This window comes from Pholcus phalangioides, unplaced genomic scaffold (assembly GCF_987345545.1).
Source record: "Pholcus phalangioides strain wild (caught in Gottingen) unplaced genomic scaffold, Ppha-v1.0 ptg000007l_1, whole genome shotgun sequence".
NCBI lineage: Eukaryota > Metazoa > Arthropoda > Arachnida > Araneae > Pholcidae > Pholcus > Pholcus phalangioides.
The window spans coordinates 6,212,990-6,237,071 of record NW_028301600.1 but is presented as its reverse complement, the minus strand read 5'-3'; the positions used below and the strand labels follow the sequence as shown (position 1 = coordinate 6,237,071).

The 24,082-nt window shown below is 34.2% G+C and overlaps 1 protein-coding gene across 2 annotated transcripts in view; it reads right to left on the bottom strand.

Annotated features, from left to right (window-relative positions):
* The window catches only part of LOC149084843 (uncharacterized), a 30,135-nt gene extending 13,045 nt beyond the window's left edge, over positions 1-17,090 (bottom strand). The window contains exon 1 of one of the 2 annotated variants that reach the window (XM_089232577.1): positions 16,453-17,090. In XM_089232577.1, coding sequence (XP_089088703.1) covers positions 16,453-16,735 — 283 coding nt within the window. In that variant the 5' untranslated portion in view covers positions 16,736-17,090. Of the gene's footprint in view, positions 1-3,002; positions 3,300-16,452 lie in introns of those variants that run through there. The other variant, XM_089232578.1, reaches the window with a different exon arrangement.
* Positions 17,091-24,082: the final 6,992 nt, after the last annotated feature.

The following is a 24,082-nucleotide window of genomic DNA, read 5'->3' as shown; positions in this document are numbered from 1 at the left end:
CATTTTTTTACAAACGAGAATAATTTATGAAAAAAGAACACATCTTCTTGTGGTTTATAAGTTTATATTCCAGGATTTCATTTTACCCGAATCGATGGCCTCCAGCAAACAAGCTGAGATGCAAACACGGAAGGAAGAACCGAAACCAAAAAATACCAAGAGGATATTTAAGTAAATATGTATAGAACTTGACTCTGTTTGTATATACCTCAAGTTCGTAGGGACAGCTTCCTCGAAATGTGCACTTACTTCAATAACGGTACAGAAATGAGATTTTCCCCCTCATTCAACAACATATAACACATATCCACAGTTCAAGTTTAAAGAATTATATATATATATATATATATATATATATGAAAAAAAATCAAATCACATCAAAAGTTTTTATTTATTTGACGTCAAAATATTCCCAACATATTTAAAACAGATTTTTTTTTGACAAAATTCGGACAGGTTCTGTTCAAAAACGTGAGCGATAATAAAGCTAAGGTTAACAAGAAGCCGATGAATCATTATATGATTTAATAAGCACTAGGGTTTCTGTCAAAAGGAAAATTACAGACATGGAGGCTTAGAGGATATGCGTAATATTGACTTTGAAGTCCTCGTGACGTTAAAATGATAAATAAAACATTTTGATGACGTTTTCAAGAGCCGATAAATTTTATAAACCACGTATAAGCCTTAAATGATCAATATTTTAAAAAAGTATCGACTATATTTTCCTTTTTATAGAGTATTTTAGCTTTTTTTTGTATTCATGTACAGCATATAAAATTTCAAAATTCAAGAAATTGACTTAATATCACTCGAAATATCTATTAAAACTACACATTTATTCCAATTTATCAGAAAAGTTCATTCTTCAGTTCAGTTCATCATACCGGCCCAATGCAATTTATTAGGAAAAATCATAGTTTTTAGCTCTTTTAGACTCTGGTGCTACAAATGTGTGGGTTGCTTTTTTTCCCTGTAGAATTTTTTATTTTTATCTTAGGGAGTCAAGTCTTGACTTAAAGGATTGTGCAAGTGTTTGGCTAGAAATATGGTGAATATGAACTTTGGGGAGTTTCATCAAAGATCAGTATTCAAAGTTGAGAAGTGCCTCCGGGAAAAGTGTGATTTATTGCATAAAATTTAGCAATAAAATTCTAGAAAATATTTTACGTGAAGATGAATATGCCTTGCATCGTCGTGGTTGAAAAAATTTAAACGAAATGAACTATTTCTTCACAAAAAAATAAATAAAAAATTGAATATTCTAAAAAAATAAAGATTTGCTGACATTTGTTTTTAAATGCGTTTTTTTATGAGTATCATAAATGCAAAAACTGTGAAAATGGAAGTGGGCAAATGAAAATTCCAAAAAATGAATGCTCGGGTCTGAAAGGGATAAAGTTCAGCTCAATGCAATTTATTAGAAAAAATTTGCGTTGTTAGATATGTTTGATCACATTCATCCTTCCTCAATATTTCTTTTGCGTTATCTCCGCGAATACTAATTAAAGAGTAAAAATAAGCAATTAGAAACGTGTGTACTGCGATTTGACATGAAATACCAAAGAACAGATCTAGTTAGTCAATTTCGTCAGATTTCTATCTGATGGATAATGAGAAAGAAAACTATTTTTTTACTATGTGAGAGAGGTTAAAACCAAACCATCGGCTTTTTAGAGAATACTCTGTGATTATAGATCGAGAAATCAATCAGATTCACTCTCAATACATACGATTTTATGTTCCCATCCTAGTTGTATTTATGGATTTTGTGTTAATATAACGTGATAACACAGCCTTATGTTAGACTGTGTTAAGACTTATATCGATGTCCTAGTTCAAAAAGGCATCAACTTAAAATTCTATGTTTTGAGATACAGTCGAACTTGGTTAATTTGAGGTCTAAAGTCACGCTGGAAAAAAGTTCGAAGTATCCAAAATTCCAATTATCTAATTAATCGATCCTGGATTTGTGAAACGACTACAAATTGTGATTTAATTATCAATATTCACATAGGATAATGATTATCAATTATTAAAATTTTATCAGTTACAAAACTTTTTCAAATTTTAATAATTTATAATTATTTAATAATATTTAATAATTGCTCTTAACTGCTACACGATTTCTTGTTCTGAAATCAGCATCACTGCAGGATTTCTTGACCATGCTCGAAACCTGATTTACGGAAACAGTTTATGATCAGCCGTTACGAAACGGTTTTCGGAATTTTGCTTATCATTCTTATACTATCAAGAAAAAATATAACTTTCAATAAAATATTACAATTTGTATTTTCTGATACTTTCTATACTTTTAATGACGATAAAAAGATTCAGATTTTGAATGATACACCTTGATCCATAGATTGAACAACATAATCGGTATTTAGGGCAAGATAAAAATGTTAAAAAGGGCATTAACTTATCAAATAAAGAGTAGAGAAAAACATACATATATATATAATTTCAGAATTTTTTTAAACTTTTATTTGTCTTAAAAGATTTGTTTTTTAACAATTTGGTCGGAAAAAGTAGTCTGATTTGCAGAATTTATTGAAGTAAATTTGCTCACACAAAAAATCATGATGTTTTCCTCCAACTTCAAATTATCCAAAATATTTGAAAAAAAAAATTCGAATTAAACCAGAAATTCTAGCATATAATTAGAAAACACAAGAGGAGAGAAGGAACTCTTCGTAAGAGTTCGAATTATAAAAAATTCGAATTAACCTTGTTTGAATTAGCCAAGTTCTACTGTATCTGCATTTTAAAGATTTACTTTGTATGTAACTGAATCGCAATCAACTCAGATTTAATTATAGTAGGGAGTATATAAACGGAGTTGAGAGATTTTGTTGTTTTGAAATATGTAGACGAATTTTTCACCGTTCTCATGGCTCGCTCAAAAATGCAATTTTCTGAACTATCGCATTTTTGAACTAGGCCTTCGATATCAAGTTGAAAACTAGAAAATTCAAAAACCACAAAACAAGACCTACCATGATGCCGTACTCCATCATATGGTCGACATATAATATCCGCGGGAGAGCACCTCAAAAAGTGAGTCGGGATCCAAGAGGATGCCAAGGGATCCCTAGAGGCTGAGGGCACGATCACCTCGTGACGCCTCAGATAATTGTGTATCTTGCCATCAGTGGGCATATCTCGAAACCCTGGTGTGGAGGGGGGCGAAACGAGCAACGGAACGGCAAGCATGGAGGACGACGTTTGGCCAACTGTGGTTCACTTGCATAAGCTCCTCAACATCACCGACCATCATCGCTACCATGCATCGTTTATGGAGACCGACAGCGGTTTACCGAATTCGAGGCAGTATCTTCTGCTAGTTTACTGGATGGCTCCACCTATGGTTAGATCAGTAAACTCGTCTTAAGGATCTCTATTGGTTCGAAAGTTTCTTATAGCCCAACCCAATGTCGGCTAAATATGGTGATGCCAACCTACGCGGCTGCCAGCCGGTTTGACAGGTGATGGTAAAGAAGGCACCGAAAACTCGACAGTGAAGACGAGTGAGACAGCCGGCCACCGTTTTCAACGAGTAAATCATCACCCTCCTCAGCATCCTTGTCACCCACCCTTTATTTTTGTTCCTTAAATGGATATCACAACGGATGTGTCAGCTTAATTATGATGCAATTAATACACTCAGTAAAAAAAGAGTACTTTCGAACGGAATGGCATTGGAACTTTTTTGGAACGGATAAGACACTGAAGAAGGCAAAACATGGAAAAGTTCTATAAATTAGGCATGATTTCCGCATCAGCAAGTCGGAATTGTCCTAGGGCCCGCATCATTTCGGGAACCCAAAATTTAAGCAAAACAGTATATATTTTCTAATCAACCAAGAATTTATGATACTAGTCGTAAAGCTCTAATGCCCGCTCCAACCAGAGATCCCTTTTGACACTAGAACAGAGGTCTTCAACCTTTTTCCAGTCACGAGCACTGCCTGTACCCATCATAGAAAAGAAGAGCACCCCTTACGTCAAGTTTAGCATATGAATGCAAAATCAGGATGATTTCAATCCTTGAATGCAATTTGTACAAGGTGTTTAATTGGGACGGTTGATAAAGTGCTCGCGAGCACGAAATAGTATACGCGTATCGAGCATTCTGGGCACTTCAAGAAGCACCGTGGTGCTCGCGAGCAAAGGGTTGAGGATGCTTGCACTAAAACATAGTTTCCCAAATTTTTTGTTTCATATATATAGCTCCCTTTGAAAATTTTTTCTTCTCATCGCTCCCCAACTCAAGCCAGCCCATAGGATCCTATACAAAACCCGAAGCTTCTACCTCTCCCTGGACCATTTCATCGCTCCCCAGGGGGCGATACTGCCCACTTTGGGGGAAAACTACGCTACAACTACCGAGCGGTCATTTCGACCGCTTTTCAAAATTTGATTGCCATGTGCAACTCTACTTTTCTAAATTTGAAAATTTTTCTCCGAGACTTTTCCTAATTCGTTTAAAGGGATCCTTTCGAGCAAGAAAGATAATTTTAAGCCATTCTGTTGTGTTTTAAAAAATTACTTTTATCTAATATAGAACTACGAGCGGTCATTTTGACCGCTGTTGAAAATTTCGTTGCTTACCAGTGTATATAGCCAGATTTTGAATATACTATGGATTCATATTTTAGAAAATAAAATTATCCACATTTTCTTTTTTAAAAATAAGGTAGAATCGTTCATGTGTGTGTGTGTTTCGTTGTATTTCAGGCGTAAACAAACATACAATGCGTTAAAAAAAAACTGGGCTAATTTCTAAAAGCATTGAAATACATTTAAATTTTAAATTTTTTTGTCTTAAAATACTTAGTGGAGAATCAGGCACAAAGATGCCAGCGTGCCCATAAGAGTAAACCCAAGGAGGTGAATCACATTTTATTTTCGATCATGCATTTTGCAGACACAGGCCCAGGCCGATGCGTCAAAGGGTATTATTGAATTCCCCATGTACGAGAAGTCTGGCATTCCTGGTAACCCCTTTCATTGTTTAGCATTATCTCAAACCCTGAGTAGGGGGGGGGGGTTGTCATGGAGTAACTTACATTCCGAAATTTTGGAATCAATGTAATCAATTAATATAAATTCGAAAAATATAAACATATTTTTTACGGGGTTGAAGCCCCGAGGGCCCCCGTGTCTCCAAAAACCCCCATACGACAATATTTAAGACAGGCAACCATAGTTCTTATGGCACTTGTTTTAATCCAAAAATAAATCCACATTTACAGCCATATCATGCATTTTTACCATTTTTGTGGTCATTTTGACCGCTCCGGTAGTTCTAGGAGGGATGGAATTCCTGATAATCTAGTGTTAAGTCAAGAGCGTTGTCTATGAGTTACAAAATTTCTAAATTTATGAATCAATTTCTAAAATTTTTATAACAATATAAATTTTATAAATAATTAAATTCAAATTTAAAGTTAACCCTCTATGGTTCATCCCCATAAAAACATATTGAATATTTTTTTACAAAAACGGTTGTAAATTGGAGCATTTTGCATATTTTCAATTGAAACAATACGTCAACACAGCAATTTAAAAGTTGATTTTTTAATTAACTAAAATGGTTAATTAAGGGAAAATATAGAGTTTGCCTTGATTTTAATGTTAAATGTAAACAGATAAAATCTTACTTAGCAAAGTTATTTATTTTCAATCCCCCTGAATTATATAGGTTATATTTGATGCGATTTTATAAAACACTGAACGCGTAAAATTTCAGCTGCTCTTAAAAAATGGCACCAACAAGAAATATACTCTTTATAGAAATACAAAATACAACGCCACAACAGGCAAAATGCCCAACGAGGTGGCTGAGAACCCAACAAGGTGGCTCTTCCTGGATAAAAATGTATTGCACTTATATATAAACGTATTTTTTACTGAAATGACACTAAAAGATGCACTTACTAAAATACCAAAAAAATTAAGAAAGGGAATTGGTATAATGGGTTTTTTGCAGTGCCGTTTTAACGCATGAGCCCACCCGGGCACGGCCTAGGGCCTCAAGAGAAGAGGGGCCTCAGAAAATCACTTGACCCGGGGTCTATGATGCTCTTAAGACGGCCCTGGTTTTTTGACCATGTATTTGTCATGTGTATTCAAATATACATTTACCATAGACGGTTAATTCATTTTTGACGTTATAGTTCAACTTGATCATGCAGAGATTTCAAGCTCAGATTCTCTACATCAAAGCATAACTTATTTTTAGTTTTTTGCGAAATTTTGTCAGTGAGGATATTTTAATAAAATGCTTTATTTTTAAAGCATTTTATTGTGACGAAATAACTACTGCATATCGAAATTGTATAAATGATTAAGATATCAATTTAAAAAAAATTAAATAAGAGAAAAATTAGAACAAATTAATAAATTTTAATAATAATTTAATAAATTTTAATAATAATTTAATAAATTTTAATAATAATTTAATAAATTTTAATAATAATTTAATAAATTTTAATAATAATTTAATAAATTTTAATAATAATTTAATAAATTTTAATAATAATTTAATAAATTTTAATAAAATTTCTATGAAGTAAACGTTTTTAATAAATTTTTAACATAAATTTTTTTTTTATGCTAAAAAGCTAAATTTATTTCATTTTAGAGCTTCATGTAATTTAAAGTGGGTATAGCTGGGTGATGTGATTGGAAAGTTTTCATAAAATTTTCAAAACGTTCCCACATTTAGATGGAGAATAACTATTGGGAAGTAATTCTGATAAATCGATATATATATATATTGATTTTTATCTAATGTAGTACTTAATATATGCTCGTTTTTTTAAGCTGTGTAGCGAAATCAAATTCTGCGTTATAGTTTAACTACGATCGGAAAAAATTGATTTGATATGTTCTAGTGTGACGTACAAACAGATACTGTATATTTTAAATTTTTTTAAAAATTTTGAAGTAAAAATAATTTTAGAAATTTGGAAATGAAAATAAATTTAGGAATGAAAAACAATTTTTTTCAACGTTGATTATTTAAATTAAGATCAAGAGATCTTATGTGTGTTATCTCGAGAGGTCTAGCATTTGTTTAATTTTGATTAGAATCATCCCAATATAAAAAAAAATGTTAAAAAAAACCCCAATGCAAATAATTTCATTAAATAACCGAAATTTTAATTTAGACGAAAATATGCAGAAATCTTTCTTCGAGAGAGAGAGAGATAATTGACATCCGCGATATTTTATGTCAAATTAATGAACAAAATTTTCATGAGTATGATTATTTTCATGTGCGAAGTTTTATATTAGTTTCAAAACTCAAAAATTTATATATTTTTTATTGATTCTTAATTAGTGGTCATTTTGTGTCTGATAAGAACTTGTGATACGTGTAAGTTCGTCGTCAAAATTTATTTAAAAAACTTATTGCAGTCAACACTCGTTATAACAAATTCCATCGTTCTGCAGAAATCGAACGTTATATTAGGTGGTTATTGAAATGAAAACTTCTTTCTAAAGTAATCTGCTTAAGAAAATTAAAAAATTTGGACGGAATAAAAAACTATGTATAATTATTTTGTTATAACAAGCAAAAGGAATGAAAATATATTAGGTTTGAAAATAATAATAAAATTTAAATTAATTGAAGGTACTACTCCGAAAGGTCGAGCACACTAAACCTTTTAAGTGGCATTGACGAGATATCTCGCCTCCTTATAGGCCTCTCATTTTAGCATTGAGAAGTCAAGATATTTCGTAAAGTTGATTTTCAAGTGCAACATTTTCTGAAAATCGGAAGAAAGTTTTCTTTATTAAAAAAGATATGGCATTTTACAGGGGGTTCGGTTGTAAAACGAATGAGTGGGGCAAAGCTGAGTACGGACATTCAAAAAAATAGGGTGTTAAATAAGTTTTAGCCGGCACGACCCAAAATATACAATGTGATCAACTTTGCGAGTCAAGGGTGTATTTCAAATTTCGAAAAAACGCTTATTTAATACTACTTCATAGTGAAATATTTGGTTTTCAAAATTCGTGGAATCTGTCAGTTTCGTATTATCAATGGGTAAGCCAACGGGTCCTGAGTCCAGGGCCCCAATCACACAGGATCTAATCAAAACTATTGAAGGCTTTCACTAACTCTGAAAATTATTTTTTTCATAAAATCTGAGTTTTCACCAATTCTAGAATTATATATATCTCGCATTAATTTTAAATTATTTCTTTCATTAATTGGACGGGTTAAAGTTACATCACACAGTATACAGTAGCGGTGTAAATCACATTTTCAACAATTCTGACCAAGTCCAGAAATGGAATCTAGAAGTGTTAAACTTTTAAAAGAAAAAAAAAATAAACCGAGCTTCACACACACAATAGTTCGCTGATGCAGTGGTTTTTGAAGTGTCGGTCGCGGCTCGCTGGGTCGTCGCCAGATTTGGTTAAGGATGTCGCACCAAGCCAAGAATATTGATGTCCACTAACATAGTCAGGGGTCTGTCCAGACCATAGACTAAAGATATAATAGACAGCGCGCGCTATTCATAAAACTTGTCGAACGTGAAGAAAAGATGAGCAGTATTGTCGGGGAAAGAACAGGTTCTGCGCTATTACGTTTGGCTCGTTTTCGCAGAACCTAGTGATTTCGTGTTAATGCTAGGATGTTGTTGTAACGAAATTTGACTCGATCGAGTTGATGAAAACTTTCCTTCATTTGTTCAATGAATTTCATTCATTCTTTTGTAAAATATTTAGGGAATGAGGGATTCAAAAAAAAAAATCAATTCTATATAATATAAACAAATATTGCAAAAACGAAATTTTTTCATTTTCCAAAAGGGATAATTCCTAATAATTTAAGACTTTCAAGTTTTTAAATCCTATTATATATATAACCTACCTCTTACATATACAGCCTATTTCATTTATATTTTTAAATATTCTCTTCTCATTCACTTTGTCACTTTTAATTTCGGAAATATGTTTTAACTAGGGGTTATTAAAACATAAAAATTATCTTCCAAGAACATCAAAATTACTCTAATCATACATTTATTTTGAGTATATAATTATAATGTATCATATTATGTTATGTAATGTAACACATTCACACTCATACCATATTCAGTCATGAAATATTCAAGTAATAAGTAAAAGTTTCATTTCCAACATTCCTGAAAAACCTTTTATAACCTTATCACACAAAAATGTAAACACATAATATTTCAGGAATAAAATGAATTTTTCAAGAAAATTGCAATACCTCATCGTCAGTACTTTTCTAAATTATAAGAAATGAAATTTCGTGTAGCGTATATATGTAATAATTTAGAGTACGTAAATGTATGTTACATGTGACATATGTGTAACCTCTTCGCTCCAGAAGTATACATATGTGAATCTTCATTTTTTTTTTTTTAGGCATTAAGTAGTTTTTAGAATGATTCTTTCTTCAAGTTAACATCTGAGGTACGCATAGTGACTTCAGATCTTAACTCAGATGGTCCTAATAAAGATATTGACTGAAAATTAATTAATCAATTAATTGATTTTTCTTGTTTGAGGGCAATTTCACATACAACAAACACAAATTAATCAATAAGAAAATTTATTTTCTGTAATAGTTTTATCTCGGGCGTGAAGAGAGGTAAAAATACTATTTTTAGAGGTAGTTATACATTTTTATGCAAAACTGCCATTGTCTAGAGGGTGCGTTTTCATTACATTCTATGTAAATAAAATATTTGCCATAAATTCCTCATTCTGAAAAGCATATTTTCTTCAAGTTGAGCGAAACTCGAATAAACTCACTACCTCGCCAAATCTTCCGGAGACGTATATTTCAGTTAAAAGTTAATAAAACTAATTACTTTAATCATTTATTACCAAAAATTCTATTACAACATTTAATAATGGCTCATGACATTTGAATTTTACCAAAACTTGGAACTTTAATAGAATTAAATCCAAAATGGAATCGTTAAAAACGGAGACTACGTCAGAAATCCATTGAATCGTCAATTTAATATTCCAATTTTTAATTTATAAGAAGGGGAAAAAGCAAAAAAGTATTCCCTTGTGAAAGGATACTGGTCCCCCTTTCCTAAACCGTTCAGAACATTCGAAAGCTGCGCAAGTGTTGACCATTCTACTCAAAAATAAGACAGCGCGTGCAGATCGTCATACGAATAGCCATAAGGAAAGCATTGCCAGCGAGATTCCCAGACCAGCCTTTTGACCGGAATCACGTGACTCCGGATCTTTGCTTCACATTGTAACCCCTCGCGCGCGCTCTATATTATTCTTACTCTGTGGTCCAGACTTTCTTTATAGGATCCTGTTTTTTGTCAAAATGTTCTTTGTTTTTGTGTAAATGATCCATAATTTTGTGAAAAGTAGCTAATTTTTTGGGAATCAACCTATATAGTTGTGTGATTCGGTGCAAAAGGAATAAAATTTTAAATTTATGGTTTCGTTAATTTATATTTTGCGAAGGATCGATTTTTCAGATTCGGAATTTTGTGAAGGGTCCGGAAAATGGACCCAAAATTTTCGACTGGACAGATCAGTTGGAATCTTGGAATCCTGACTATGCAGAGTTGTTACCGTCTTGAGAGCGTCGTGGATATGTGATTATTAAATGACACTAGCACCCGTAGTGAAAGTGGATCCCACTTATAACGTTTTTAAAAAATCGTCATGAAAAAAACTTTTTAATCGTGAAAACGCTTTTTAAACGGGAAGTCTTGATGAGTACTAGTAAAAAGTAAAAAGATGAGACCACGAAAATAAGTCGTTCTAAGCGAGAAACGTTCTAAGAGGGAACGTTATAAGTGGCATCCACTGTATATAAGTATTAGGGCAAACAACAAAAACGTATGGGTAAATAATAGCTAGAATAAGTGAGCCGTGGGGGGGGGGGTAAAAAATTTGAGAAAAATTGCAATAACAATACAGTATCATTACCGTCGAGTCTGCACGTAACTGTCATTTTATTCCATAATTAAGATTATATGGAAAATTAGTGATATAGAGAAATAACTTTCAATGTGGAGTTTTAAATTTTCTAAAATGTGAGCGTTCCAGTAAAAAATTCAGATTATGTGGAAAATTCATTAAATTCTGTAGGTCATCGTATAGAACAGTGTTTCTCCACCCTTTTTGCCCACGTCCCCTCCACTTTGGACCATATTTTTTTTTGTGGCTTCCTGTCTTATCTAGGGCTCTGTAACCTCATCCGAGACCCTTTCTATTTATTGAATTGATTTTCTGACCCTTTTTACTAAATTTGAACTGATTTTCTGTCTTGCATATAAGTTTTATAAAGTCTTGTCTATCTCTGGACCTCTGGGCTAGAATCTAGTGAGTTTCTCTTTTGTGGAGGTTTCATACAGGGCCGTCTCAACATCATGGGTCTTTGGGCAAAGGAATGTTCTGGGCCTTGATCTGAGCTGCAAGTAACAGCTTACAGATTTTCATATTTATTCGGAGAAATCATATAGTATCAGATCTCATCATATAGACCCTATATGGGCACGAGGCCCTCATGCCAAGCTTGGATAGGCGCATGCGTTAAGATGGCGCTGTCTCTGCATGATTCTGAAAGTTTTTTCCTCAATATATTTCAATTAAAAGATTTATTTCTCACATCTGCATTTTTTCACAGCACTTTATGCCAACGCCCCCCCCCCTTATCACTAGTTAAGGGTCTATTTTCACTTGATTTTCACCCGTGATACCCCCCTAGAATATCCTAGGACCGGACCACAGGCGGGGCATATGGCCCTAGGTTGAGAACCACTGTAGTAGACCTCCTCCTGTACACCGTTAGTGTATAATTCCAGTTTTTTCTGCCCATCTCGCGATTTTCAAGCGAAGAAGTTGTCTTAACCTATTATATGGTGACTTTTCTGCCGAGTAGCACAAAACTTTTCATTCGAGAATGAATATAGCTCGGAAAACTCAACATTTATCCGTCAATTTTATTTAAGGGGGGTCTCGTACCCTTTAAAATGGTTGAAAAGCATCAGAAAATAGGCTAATAATATATTAGAAATCTACTATTACATATATTAGAAATATCCACATTAAATATATTATTATTATTATTATAACCACATTAAATATATTATTATTATTATAACCACATTAAATATATTATTATTATTATAACCACATTAAATATATTATTATTATTATAACCACATTAAATATCCACATTAATGTTATTTAACCATTGATATATTTCAAATGTGGTACACAATATTTTCGATTGCATGTGCTATGCTATGCCAACACAATTTTATGTATTAGTTTTATTTTTGAAAATTTTCGTACGTTAAGGAAATAATGTATTGTTTCATATTGCATCACACAACACCCAGCGAAATAGTTGAGATCCATTCATAAATATTTGATTTAAAAACATGATTTAATTTTTTTAATTTTTGAAAATTTGAACTTTAAATAAGATTGAGTCAATGAAATTTATACCTTTTGTCTTGTTTGATGAACTGAATAGTTTTTTTTAAATTCATTTTTTTTATTCAATTATATTGATGTCATGCTGTTTTATCGTACGCGCGAGGTGTTGATGCAACATTGAAAATACATCTTTTTTCAGTATTTGAAAATTTGAAAAAAAGTATCAAAGTATTAAACATATGTATGGATTATGCATGGCACTTAATATATATATATACATATAGAATATGTATGGTACTTAATATATATATATACATATAGAATATGTTTGGTACTTAATATATATATATATATACATATAGAATATGTATGGTACTTAATATATATATATACATATAGAATATGTATGGTACTTAATATATATATATACATATAGAATATGTATGGTACTTAATATATATATATACATATAGAATATGTATGGTACTTAATATATATATATACATATAGAATATGTTTGGTACTTAATATATATATATACATATAGAATATGTTTGGTACTTAATATATATATATACATATAGAATATGTATGGTACTTAATATATATATATACATATAGAATATGTATGGTACTTAATATATATATATACATATAGAATATGTATGGTACTTAATATATATATATAGAATATGTATGGTACTTAATATATATATATAGAATATGTATGGTACTTGAATATATGTATGGAATATGTATGATACTTAATATATGTATGATACTTAATATATGTATACTTAGTATATGTATGGTACTTAACATATGTACGGAATTTTGTTGGTATAGCATAGCATACAAAATTGAAAATATGTGCAAAGCATTTTAAAATAAATCAGTCGTTGAATAGTATTTTTAACAATATTTCTAAAGACAGAGTTTCTCTCCCAAACTTTTTGTTTTATCGCTCCCATATTCAGAACTTTTTCTCATCGTCCAGCCATTCAAGCCAATCCATAAGATCTTATGTTATACCCGTAGCCCCTACAATTCCATCGTCTCAGTGGACATTATTGCCCACTTTAGGAAATATTGTTATTTGACCATAAGTCTTTTGACTATGTTAAAAGATATGAGAACCCTTAAAAAAACTAAATGATTTTTTTTTAATTGTCGAAGAAAAACAAGAAGCAACGTAAACTGAACAGTAATAAATAGTGATTTTATAATTAATCTGTACCAATAAAAGAAATGGAATATATGAGGATCTTGTGAGGATCAGTTTTCACATGTGGTGAACGAGAGAAATACGCGTCAAGTACCTGTGTTGAGATTTGAACCACTATCTTCTCAGATATAGTCTTAGAGCAGATTTTTTTCTTTTATGATATCAAGTCACTGATTATGATGTTAATTATTTGATATTTTCGTAATTATTAATTTTTATTGTATACGTATTCTTTCAGACTGAAAATATTGTCGTAGAACTGCGAGAACACAACGGAAAATATGTTCGTAGATCGCACGCACGCACATACACACACTCAAAATTGAACCAACTGTTTTCCTTTGTTTTAAAAAAAGTGTAAAATAATCTAAGTATGAGTATATAATCAGACGTTATAATTTCGGATTCAATGATAAAAATTCACAAAAAAATGGCGATACCATCTATTTTTTCCTTCAAGCTGTACATTGAAGGTCTATATATATATAATAACTATAATAGAATAATTATAAAAGTCATTTAAGAAGATAAATGTCTTTTTTAAAATACGATTGGCGTTGTACTTGCTTTCTAGTTGTTGCTTGTAAAATCCCATATATGCCATGTAAAAAAAATTAATTAAAATTATTTTACCTTTCAGATTCGTTACTACACTTCAGTGACTGAGACTGAACAACAAAAATCTTACCTACACAGAAAATGCTTCCGAAAATCACTTTAATTTATACTTACTTTGACTATCAAAATTGAATCAATACAACGATTTTTATTGGCACCAAATTTCTGATACAACAATAAAAAATAAATATTGAAAAAAATCATAATATCGTCTGCAAAAAATAGAAATCAATTGTTAGTTTGATGATTCTAATGATAGATCTATCGGTAAAATTATAGCATGGCACATCCCAATTATCGGTATCAGTCGAGTTAATTAAATAAAAAAATTGATAACAACATGTGTAATGTACGACGAATATTTCGCAAGTATTTATTTATTATTATTTTTCCTTGAAAACTAGAAACAAACGGGGCCTACATCGCTTCCGTTCTACTTTCCTAAATAATAATGAAAAAAAAAAGTATCACGAATTCTCATTTCAACATCTGTTAGATTCTTCGGCTAAAATTCATTAAAAATCATTCGAAACCAAAATCAATTGTTGTCGTAAGCTTCCCGATAACCGTAAATTGATTTTTCCAACTGTAAAAGTATGATGATCATGATCATGTTTAATGAAAACTTAACAAATGGTCAAGATAAGAAAACAGGTTGGGTTTTGCGCATAGTTTTTTTTAATGAGATACGAGAGAGAGAGAGAGAGAGTAATAATGTGAGAGAGACCGACTCTCCCAAACTAAGCTTGAGCAAGCACATCTTAAAAAGTGCTCGACACCCTTGATCTCATGGCTTCGTCTGACTCGAAATCTCGGACCCAGATTCGATATACGTTTCTTCTCTCCTTTCCCCCATTTTCTTTTAGTATTATTTTGGAAAGAAATGTTTGAAAAAAATAAAAAAAAATACGGAAGAAATCTCTTTTACACGAAACTATTTCGACATCCGTTTCATTTTCGGTACTAAAAATGTTTTTTTGATATTATTGAGTGATTTTAAGACGATGCTTTCGAGGATTATTGGTTTCTTGGACACAGCTGTTTACTTTCGAGTTGCGTCGGCAGAACATCATCGACGTCATCTGTGAGGTTGCGTCATGAATTCATTTGGCGCTGGAGCTGATCCGAGGCAAAACCATCTTTACAGGAGCTATAGAGACTCCTTTAAATTTTTTTACTAATACATACAACTTTTTAATTCGACATCGTACTCACAAGTTACTACCATGTTTTCCGAAATTTACGATTTTTATCATCCTTACATCCACCATTATTGAGAGCCCTTTACGATTCTTCATCTTCCGACCCTTAAAGGTCATAGTTGAAACTTGAAAATTCGTTACGATGAAATATTTTAATTAAAGAGCAAATTACCAAAGTACACTTGTGTTATTTTGTGTTTAGTGTATTTCAAAAACTTAATTTATATTCAGTTATACGGTATAGAATTTATAAAAAATAAAACGATTAAAATTTATCATCATATCATTTTTGCTAATATGTCATTAAAAATGTCACTAATTTATATTATTATTAAATATGGATATTTCTCTCATTTTAAATGATTTTTGAATCGATTATTTGGTTTATAGTTCGATAAAAGTTTGTTTAGAATCGTATTACTATTTAGAATCATACATATCACATATTTCTTTTCGTAAATATCATCCTAAAATGTCACTAATTTATATTATTAAATAACTATCGATAGTTTTCTCGTTTCAAATGATTTTTTTAATTGATTACTCAGTTGACAATTCAATAATCGTTTCTTTAGAATCATATATTATCATTTTTAGAATCATATTACATATTCATTTTCGTTAGTGTCATTGTAAATGTCAATAATTTATATTATTAATTAAATATCGATATTTTTCTCGTTTCAAGTGATTCTTTTAAATCGATTACTCGGTGTATTGTTCGATAAACGTAGTTTTTTTTAAAAATCGAATTATCGTTTCGAATCATATAACATATTATTTTTCTGTCTTTATAAATGCCAGTAATTTATGTTATTTATTAAATATCGAAAGTTTTCTCATTTCAAATGATTTTTTAAATAAATTAATCGATTGGAAGTTCGATAAATTTTGTTAGAACCATATTATCACTCACAGATGTCATAAACATTGTTATGATAATCACTTGAAGGTCATAAATGAAATTGACAGTGACCAACTCACCTTCAAACGCTGATAAATCCGGAATACCGGCTTCAGAGCAGAAAAAAGACAATAACGTAGAAGGTACAGTAGCGTTCAAAGGATCGTCCACTTGTTGATCACCACTTTCACTGACCGGAGTATCTCCACAATTTGGGTCAGACCCAATAGGGCCGACCCCACTTGACCTAGAGTCACTCGTGTTGTCCGTAGACAACAAACTTTTGAAGAAATCGAAATTACATGCGAGATGCGAATCAAAGTAAGCGACCTGTGGAAGCGTGTCCAGTGCTTCTTGAATCATGCTAGCACCTGGTTCGGACCTAGATGACACACGAGAAGAGGGTGGACAGGCCACCGTGCTCCGGTAAGGTTAGAGTTGGCCAAGGTTCGAATATTATATGAACACACACCAAAACGATTGAACTTTTGTGTTTGATGATGAATTCAACTGGAATTATCTCGAAGTGAGAAATATATCTGATTTTCTTTTAGGCTTTAGAGGTTTTCAACAGCATATAAGCCGCTGACGTCTTTGAATGTTTTCAAACAATTGAGTAGATTTTTTCAATGTTTTCATTTCAAGGTTAATAACACTGGTCGACGATAGCATGGATGGTGATGACAAGAGCTCGACTTGACACTTACGACTTCTCGCGGGAACCTGCGTCAGCTGAATGAAGGCGCTGCGTTTATAAAACTGATTTCATGAATGAAGGCCGACGGGTAGGGCTTTCCATATTTGGAGAGCCGGAACCTGGTGGTAGCCAATAGCAAAGCAGCTTTCGCTCGAGACGTACGAGACGTTGCTACGTCATCGTGACGTTTCGATCCGAAGCTCTGGCCGCCGTTCAAGTCGGCAGTTCGGGTTTTCGACTGCGCGGTTTCGATCCGCAAACAGATGCTTGAATAACACGATATTTAGCAAGTTAAAACCACGGAAAGGCTTTCGAGAACCTCAAAGGATACTCGTCTGTAGTTTCGGAATCATTTCAAGCCCAAACGCATCGAAATTAGACATTTTCCGCGTTTTTTCGAGGATTTTTGTAGTCGTGACGTCAAAATTACGCGTTGCCCATATATGGTCACCGATCGTACCCGAAGAGATCCGAACGCAACAACGTCACTGGAAACGTCACGAATCTCCGAATATTTCCTTCTTGGGCAGATCGTGTATCGGTACGACTCGAACATCATTGGCTGATGCAGTCGGAGCCGAGGCTCAGCTCTGTTGCTATGGGCAACTCGGCTCCATCAAGAACAACATCTACATACACCAAAAAAAGAGATGAGGCCTTTTTTTTTTCTTTTCGGCATCCCGTTTATTTACTGTTATAATGTTGTTTAGCGATAAGCCGCCGGTTGCAAGTTTATTTATTTATATTATATATATATATTTATATGTTTTTCCTGTCGAGTTTATCATTTCTAAGAAATTGAATGAGACTTCAAGACAAGGGTGGAGTTTTCGATGAACTGTTGTTATCTTGACCAAGACGCGTATTTACAGGAGGGCTAAGCGGGCTACAGCCCAAGGAGGCAGGTTCGGAGGAGCAGAGCCGCCCTTAGGGGTGTGCGGCAGCTGCGGTCGCACCGGGCCCCAGTGTTTTGGGGGGGGGGGGAGGTTGTGGCGCATTAACGGTACCGATAATTTCTTTCAAAAATTCCGAATTTTCGTAAACTTCGGAAATCTGCATTTTCATCTAGAAAGAAATAAAGAATTATTTCTTTTACAAATTCTGAATTTTTTTTTTTACCATATCTGGAATTATTTGCAATAAATCCTGAATTTCCACCATGTCTGGAATTATTTCTTTCACAAATTATGAATTTCCATCATATCTGGAATTTCTTAATAAATTCTGGATTTTCAAAATGTCTGGAATTTTTCAAAATAAATTCTGAGTTTTCATAAATTCTGGAATTATTTATTTCTTTTATTCTGGAATTATTTATTTCATTTATTCTGAATTTTCATCAATTCCCAAACTAATTTTTTCTTTTACTCTGAATTTTCATCATTCTCTAATTAATTCTTTCTTTTTTTTCTGAATTTTAGTGATTTTCTCATTATCTGAATTTTCGATTACCTCTCACAGAAGAAAAAAAATTCGGGACTAAGGGGTTCCCGCTATCATTTTCGCCCCAGGTCGTGCGTCTGGCAAGTGCATAGAGTAATAATAGTGGTACATACATACGTATATCTTTAGTCTATGGGTAAGCACGGTCTTTCCAAGGAGTGGCAAATTCCAGGATTGAATGGTTTAAGAAAATTAGAATAGAATGGGAAAAAGCGGCACCCCCCCCCCCACCATATCAATCCACTTCTACCCAGAGATCGATGTATTGGTCAGTGAGAGACCACAAGAATGACCTACAGCAGTGGTTCTTAGCCATCCGAATCCCATGGCCAGTTTGATTTCTTTTTCGGGAATGGATGGCCCGGTCATATAAACGACTAACGGGGAACTAATGGGTAAAGATGAAATGGTGAATCACTCACGGCCCGGTTTGACTGATGTCGGGGTCCGGTGGTTGAATGAGAAATTTTTTGACCTAGATTAATGTGTGAGCATGTGAGCGACCTAGAAAGTATGCATGAATGAGAGATGTGAGTGACCTAGAGAATCTGCATGCATGTGAGATGTGAGTGATCTCGAGTGTGTGAAAGCATGTGAGTGACCTACAGAGTGTGCAAGTATGTGAGTGACCTACAGAGTGTGCAAGTATGTGAGTGACCTACAGAGTGTGCAAGTATGTGAGTGACCTACAGAGTGTGCAAGCATGTGAGTGACTCCATGCCGTGCACTCCTCGGATGCTTAAAGGGAAGATGGGAGGAGGGCTCACAAAAATGAGATCTGGTTGAAATTACCGAGAGTAAGCATGTAAATTCGCCAGGTAGGGCCTAAAAAAAATCACGTAGCTCCGGGGCTGCACGATGCTTTAAAGACAGCCCTGGAGTGACCATAAGAGAGACCTAGAGCATGTGCAAGCATGTGAGTGACCATAAGAGTGACCTAGAGAGTGTAAAAATATGTGAGTGACCATAAGAGTGACCTAGAGAGTGTAAAAATATGTGAGTGACCATAAGAGTGACCTAGAGAGTGTAAAAATATGTGAGTGCTAAAGAGTGACCTAGAGAGTGTAAAAATATGTGAGTGCTAAAGAGTGACCTAGAGAGTGTAAAAATATGTGAGTGCTAAAGAGTGACTTATAGACAGGAGCATATTTATGGGGGGGGGGGGTGGTGAATGGGATGCCCCGGGCAGACAATTTGAGGAATGAGTGGTCAAGAAAATTAGAATAGAATAGGTAAAAGGCGACAAAATCATAAATCCACCTCTGATCTTGACCAACGTCTTTGATGCAACCGAAAAATCATTTTCAAAAATTTATAAATTTTGAGGAATTTATAAAATTTTCGAAATTTACTAATTTCTTATCAGAAGTTCAACAGGTCACAAAAGTACTAAGAATCTAAATCAATCAAAAAAATAGAATAAATTAAATATTTAAGCAGTTTTTTCGTTCGAACGGAATGGATGCTGCAGCCTAAGTTGACAAGACTTGATGTACTCTGGCAGTGTTTCTTAACCTTTTTTCACCCATGGCCCCCTTTGGAAATATTTTATTTTTGTGGCCCCGTTTTACCCAGGACCTTGCCCTCTACACCCTTATCCGGAATCAAAGGCGAATTTATGGTTTTGCTGAAGTCGCCACCTTGGGCTATAGGCCCCTTAGCTCATCAATTCCCCATCATAAGCGGATACAGATTCCTCGAGGGCGAGTCACCGAAGATGTGTATAGTGAACGATGGGGGCGAGATCCCGCGATTCCCTCCCCCGATTCATAAAAATACGCCTCTGTCCAGAGAGCAACTCTTTCTACTTATTAAAAATTGATTCTGTTAAATAAATTTATAGACAACAAAAATTTCATAAATGATGTGGATCTTCAAACCCCTGCGCTTCAGTGAGCTTCCCTGTTGCGGAGGTTTTATGTAGGTCATCTTAACATTGTGGAATCCCCACGATGAGTGATGTTCTGGTGCTCCGTACATAGCTATTTGCATGCTTACTGTAGAAAATCATAGAACCAGAGATCTCATCATCATATAAGCTCTCTATGTACATGAAAATCCTGAGGTATGCCCGGATGGGGCCCACAATTTGAAGAGGGCTTTTACTCTATGCGCAGTTCCACTAAATTCTGAAGGTAACCATACTTCATTAAAAAGCCTGATTTCTTTAAATTCGAATTAATTTTTTCACAGCTGTCTGACCACATGGCTCTTTCCACTTGATTTTCTTCCGTGTCTTCTTTAAAATATCCCAGGACCCACAAGCGTAGCCGGTCAATTTGTCGCAATCAACTTGTCGCGCTCAACTCGTCGCGCTCAACTCGTCGCGCATCAATTTGTCGCAGTGCCAATTCGTCGCGGTACAAATTCGTCGCAGAGCCAATTCGTCGCGATACAAATTCGTCGCGGTACAAATTCGTCGCGATACAAATTCGTCGCGGTACAAATTCGTCGCAGAGCCAATTCGTCGCGGTACAAATTCGTCGCAGAGCCAATTCGTCGCGGTACAAATTCGTCGCAGTGACAATTTGTCGTGTAACCAATTCGTCGGGACGTCAATTTATCGCAGAGTCAACTCGTCACGCGATCTGTATGTAGGTTTTTTTGTCTCATACGTGAAAAAATAAACATGAAGAAAAGTTTTTTTCCATCAAGAAATGCACACAGTTTACTAAATTTTTTTTTTTGTCATTTCGAAAAAAATCATCGAAATTACATCGAAATTAAAATTACAATTGATATTAATGTTTTATTATTTAATTATTGTAAATGTTAAAAAAATCATTTTTTCTATGATAAAATTTTAAAATTCTGTAAAAAAATGTCGGTGTTTATGATATTCCCCAAATTACAGTACAGCGGAGGCTGTCTTTAAGTGTAAACTTGTATCTGTCCCATGTGGAATCGAGACTCCCACCAACATTAACCACTACAGTATCTCCACAAGAACCTGAAATAATTAAGAATTTAATTTAATTAATATTTCATTTTCACCGGATAAGCCACACTTGTCGCTTTCTCTCGAGATTTGCATTACTCGTAGCGAGGGGAGTTGGGGCGCACACCGAGATGATAAATTGCGATCACATACATTTTCAAAATTTAATTTGCACCGGATAAGTTGCTCAAGTTGAAAACTCAAAAAATCCAACCAATAAAGTTCATAGGTTACATTCGAGCAAATGCAACCGATAATCTTATTGGTTGAATTTTTCAAGTTTTATAAAAGGACTTTTAGAACACTTTCATAGTGTAATGCTAGCCTTAGATATATTGTCGGTAAAAAATTCCTCAAAGATGTATTCCCTACATGGCAGATACATATTCAATAGTGAATTAGGGCCATTCAAGTATTACGTGAGCAGATTTTCAGCCATTTTTGACCCCCTCCCCCTTGTCAGCAAAAATCAGCAAAACACTGACCCCCATCCCCTCCCCCGTCAGCAAAATTTCACCAGAAGCTTAGAATATTTCATATCTTCAAAAAGGGGTGGTTGATGACGTAAGCGACCTTCAACCCCCCCCCCCCCCGCCATCAAAAGTCAACAAATCCGAAACTCCCTCCCCGATCCTGACGTAATACTTGAATGACCCCTTAGGCAAATTGTGCTTTGGGATGGGCATTGATCCTAATTTATCATCTTGGTGTGTTCCCGCAACACCCCTCGCTGCGAGAAATGGAGATCCCGCCAGAAAGCGGGAGTGCGGCTTATACGGTGAAAATTTAATTTTGAAAATTTATTTTATCGTAATTTATCATCTTGGTGTGTTCGCCCAACGCCACTCGCTGTGAGAAATGGAGATCCCGCCAGAAAGCGGGAGTGCGGCTTATACGGTGAAAATTTAATTTTGAAAATTTATTTTATCGTAATTTATCATCTTGGTGTGTTCGCCCAACGCCACTCGCTGCGAGAAATGGAGATCCCGCCAGAAAGCGGGAGTGCGGCTTATACGGTGAAAATTTAATTTTGAAAATTTATTTTATCGTAATTTATCATCTTGGTGTGTTCGCCCAACGCCACTCGCTGCGAGAAATGGAGATCCCGCCAGAAAGCGGGAGTGCGGCTTATACGGTGAAAATTTAATTTTGAAAATTTATTTTATCGTAATTTATCATCTTGGTGTGTTCGCCCAACGCCACTCGCTGCGAGAAATGGAGATCCCGCCAGAAAGCGGGAGTGCGGCTTATACGGTGAAAATTTAATTTTGAAAATTTATTTTATCGTAATTTATCATCTTGGTGTGTTCGCCCAACGCCACTCGCTGTGAGAAATGGAGTTCCCGCCAGAAAGCGGGAGTGCGGCTTATACGGTGAAAATTTAATTTTGAAAATTTATTTGATCGGCGTACTGACTCTGCGACAAATTTGTACCGCGACGAACTGATTCTGCGACAAATTCGTACCGCGACGAACTGATTCTGCGACAAATTTGTACCGCGACGAACTGACTCTGCGACAAATTTGTACCGCGACGAAATGAGTCTGCGACAAATTTGTACCGCGACGAACTGACTCTGCGACAAATTTGTACCGCGACGAACTGACTCTGCGACAAATTTGTACCGCGACGAGTTTGTAGCACGACGAATTGACGCTGCGACAAATTGATTGCGACGAATTGTCGTGCGACAAGTTGATCGCGACGAATTGACCTAGACCCACCCACAAGGGGCCCATATGTCCCTCGGTTGAGAACCACTATACTACAGCTTTTTTTTTAAATCTCTTTTCGTTTATGATTCCCTTTGCACCATGATTTTTTCTTCTCTCTCCCGATTTTACCAAGGCCCTTCACATCTAGGAGACCCTTTTATCCATTAAAATTTATTTCTGAGTAAATTTACAATGTTCAAAAATGTTTTATATGAATAAGTTTGGTCTCCGGACCCTCGGGTAGATGTTCATCTTTTTACCGCCCCGCTCAATGTATGCCAAATTGATATATTACCCATTTTGAAAAACACCTGTTTTCAACATGCGGATTGGTGTAGATCAGGCCCACCCTTAACAGACACGGGACTCAGTGCGAAAATAATAGCAAGCCAGGAGCGACTTGACAATTTCGGAGCCCCAAAAATGTTTGGGGGACCCCGTAACCGTGATATTTGGGGGGGGGGAGCCGATATTTTTATGGTGGGTGGGTAATCGTCTTCGTAAAATTCATACATTATTAGAGAACATGCAGGAATGCTGAAAAATATTAATACAAAAAATATGAACACACCATTAAATGCAAATTAACGAAAAAATGAAAAATTTTGACTTAAGGAAAATTCAGAACTAAAGAAATATTTTAAATTAATGAAAGAAATAATTCCAAAACTAATGAAAATTAAAAATTAACGAAAAAAATAATTCCAGAATTTATGAAAATTCAGAAATAATGAAAGAAAAAATTCCAGAATTGATGCAAATCAGAAATAATGGAAGAAAAAATTTCGGAATTGATGTAAATTCAGAAACAATGCAAGAGAAAATTTCAGAATTGATGAATATTTAAAAATAATGGAAGAAATAATTCCAGAATTGAAGAAAGCCTTTAATAATTTGGGGAACCCCCTGTTTGATT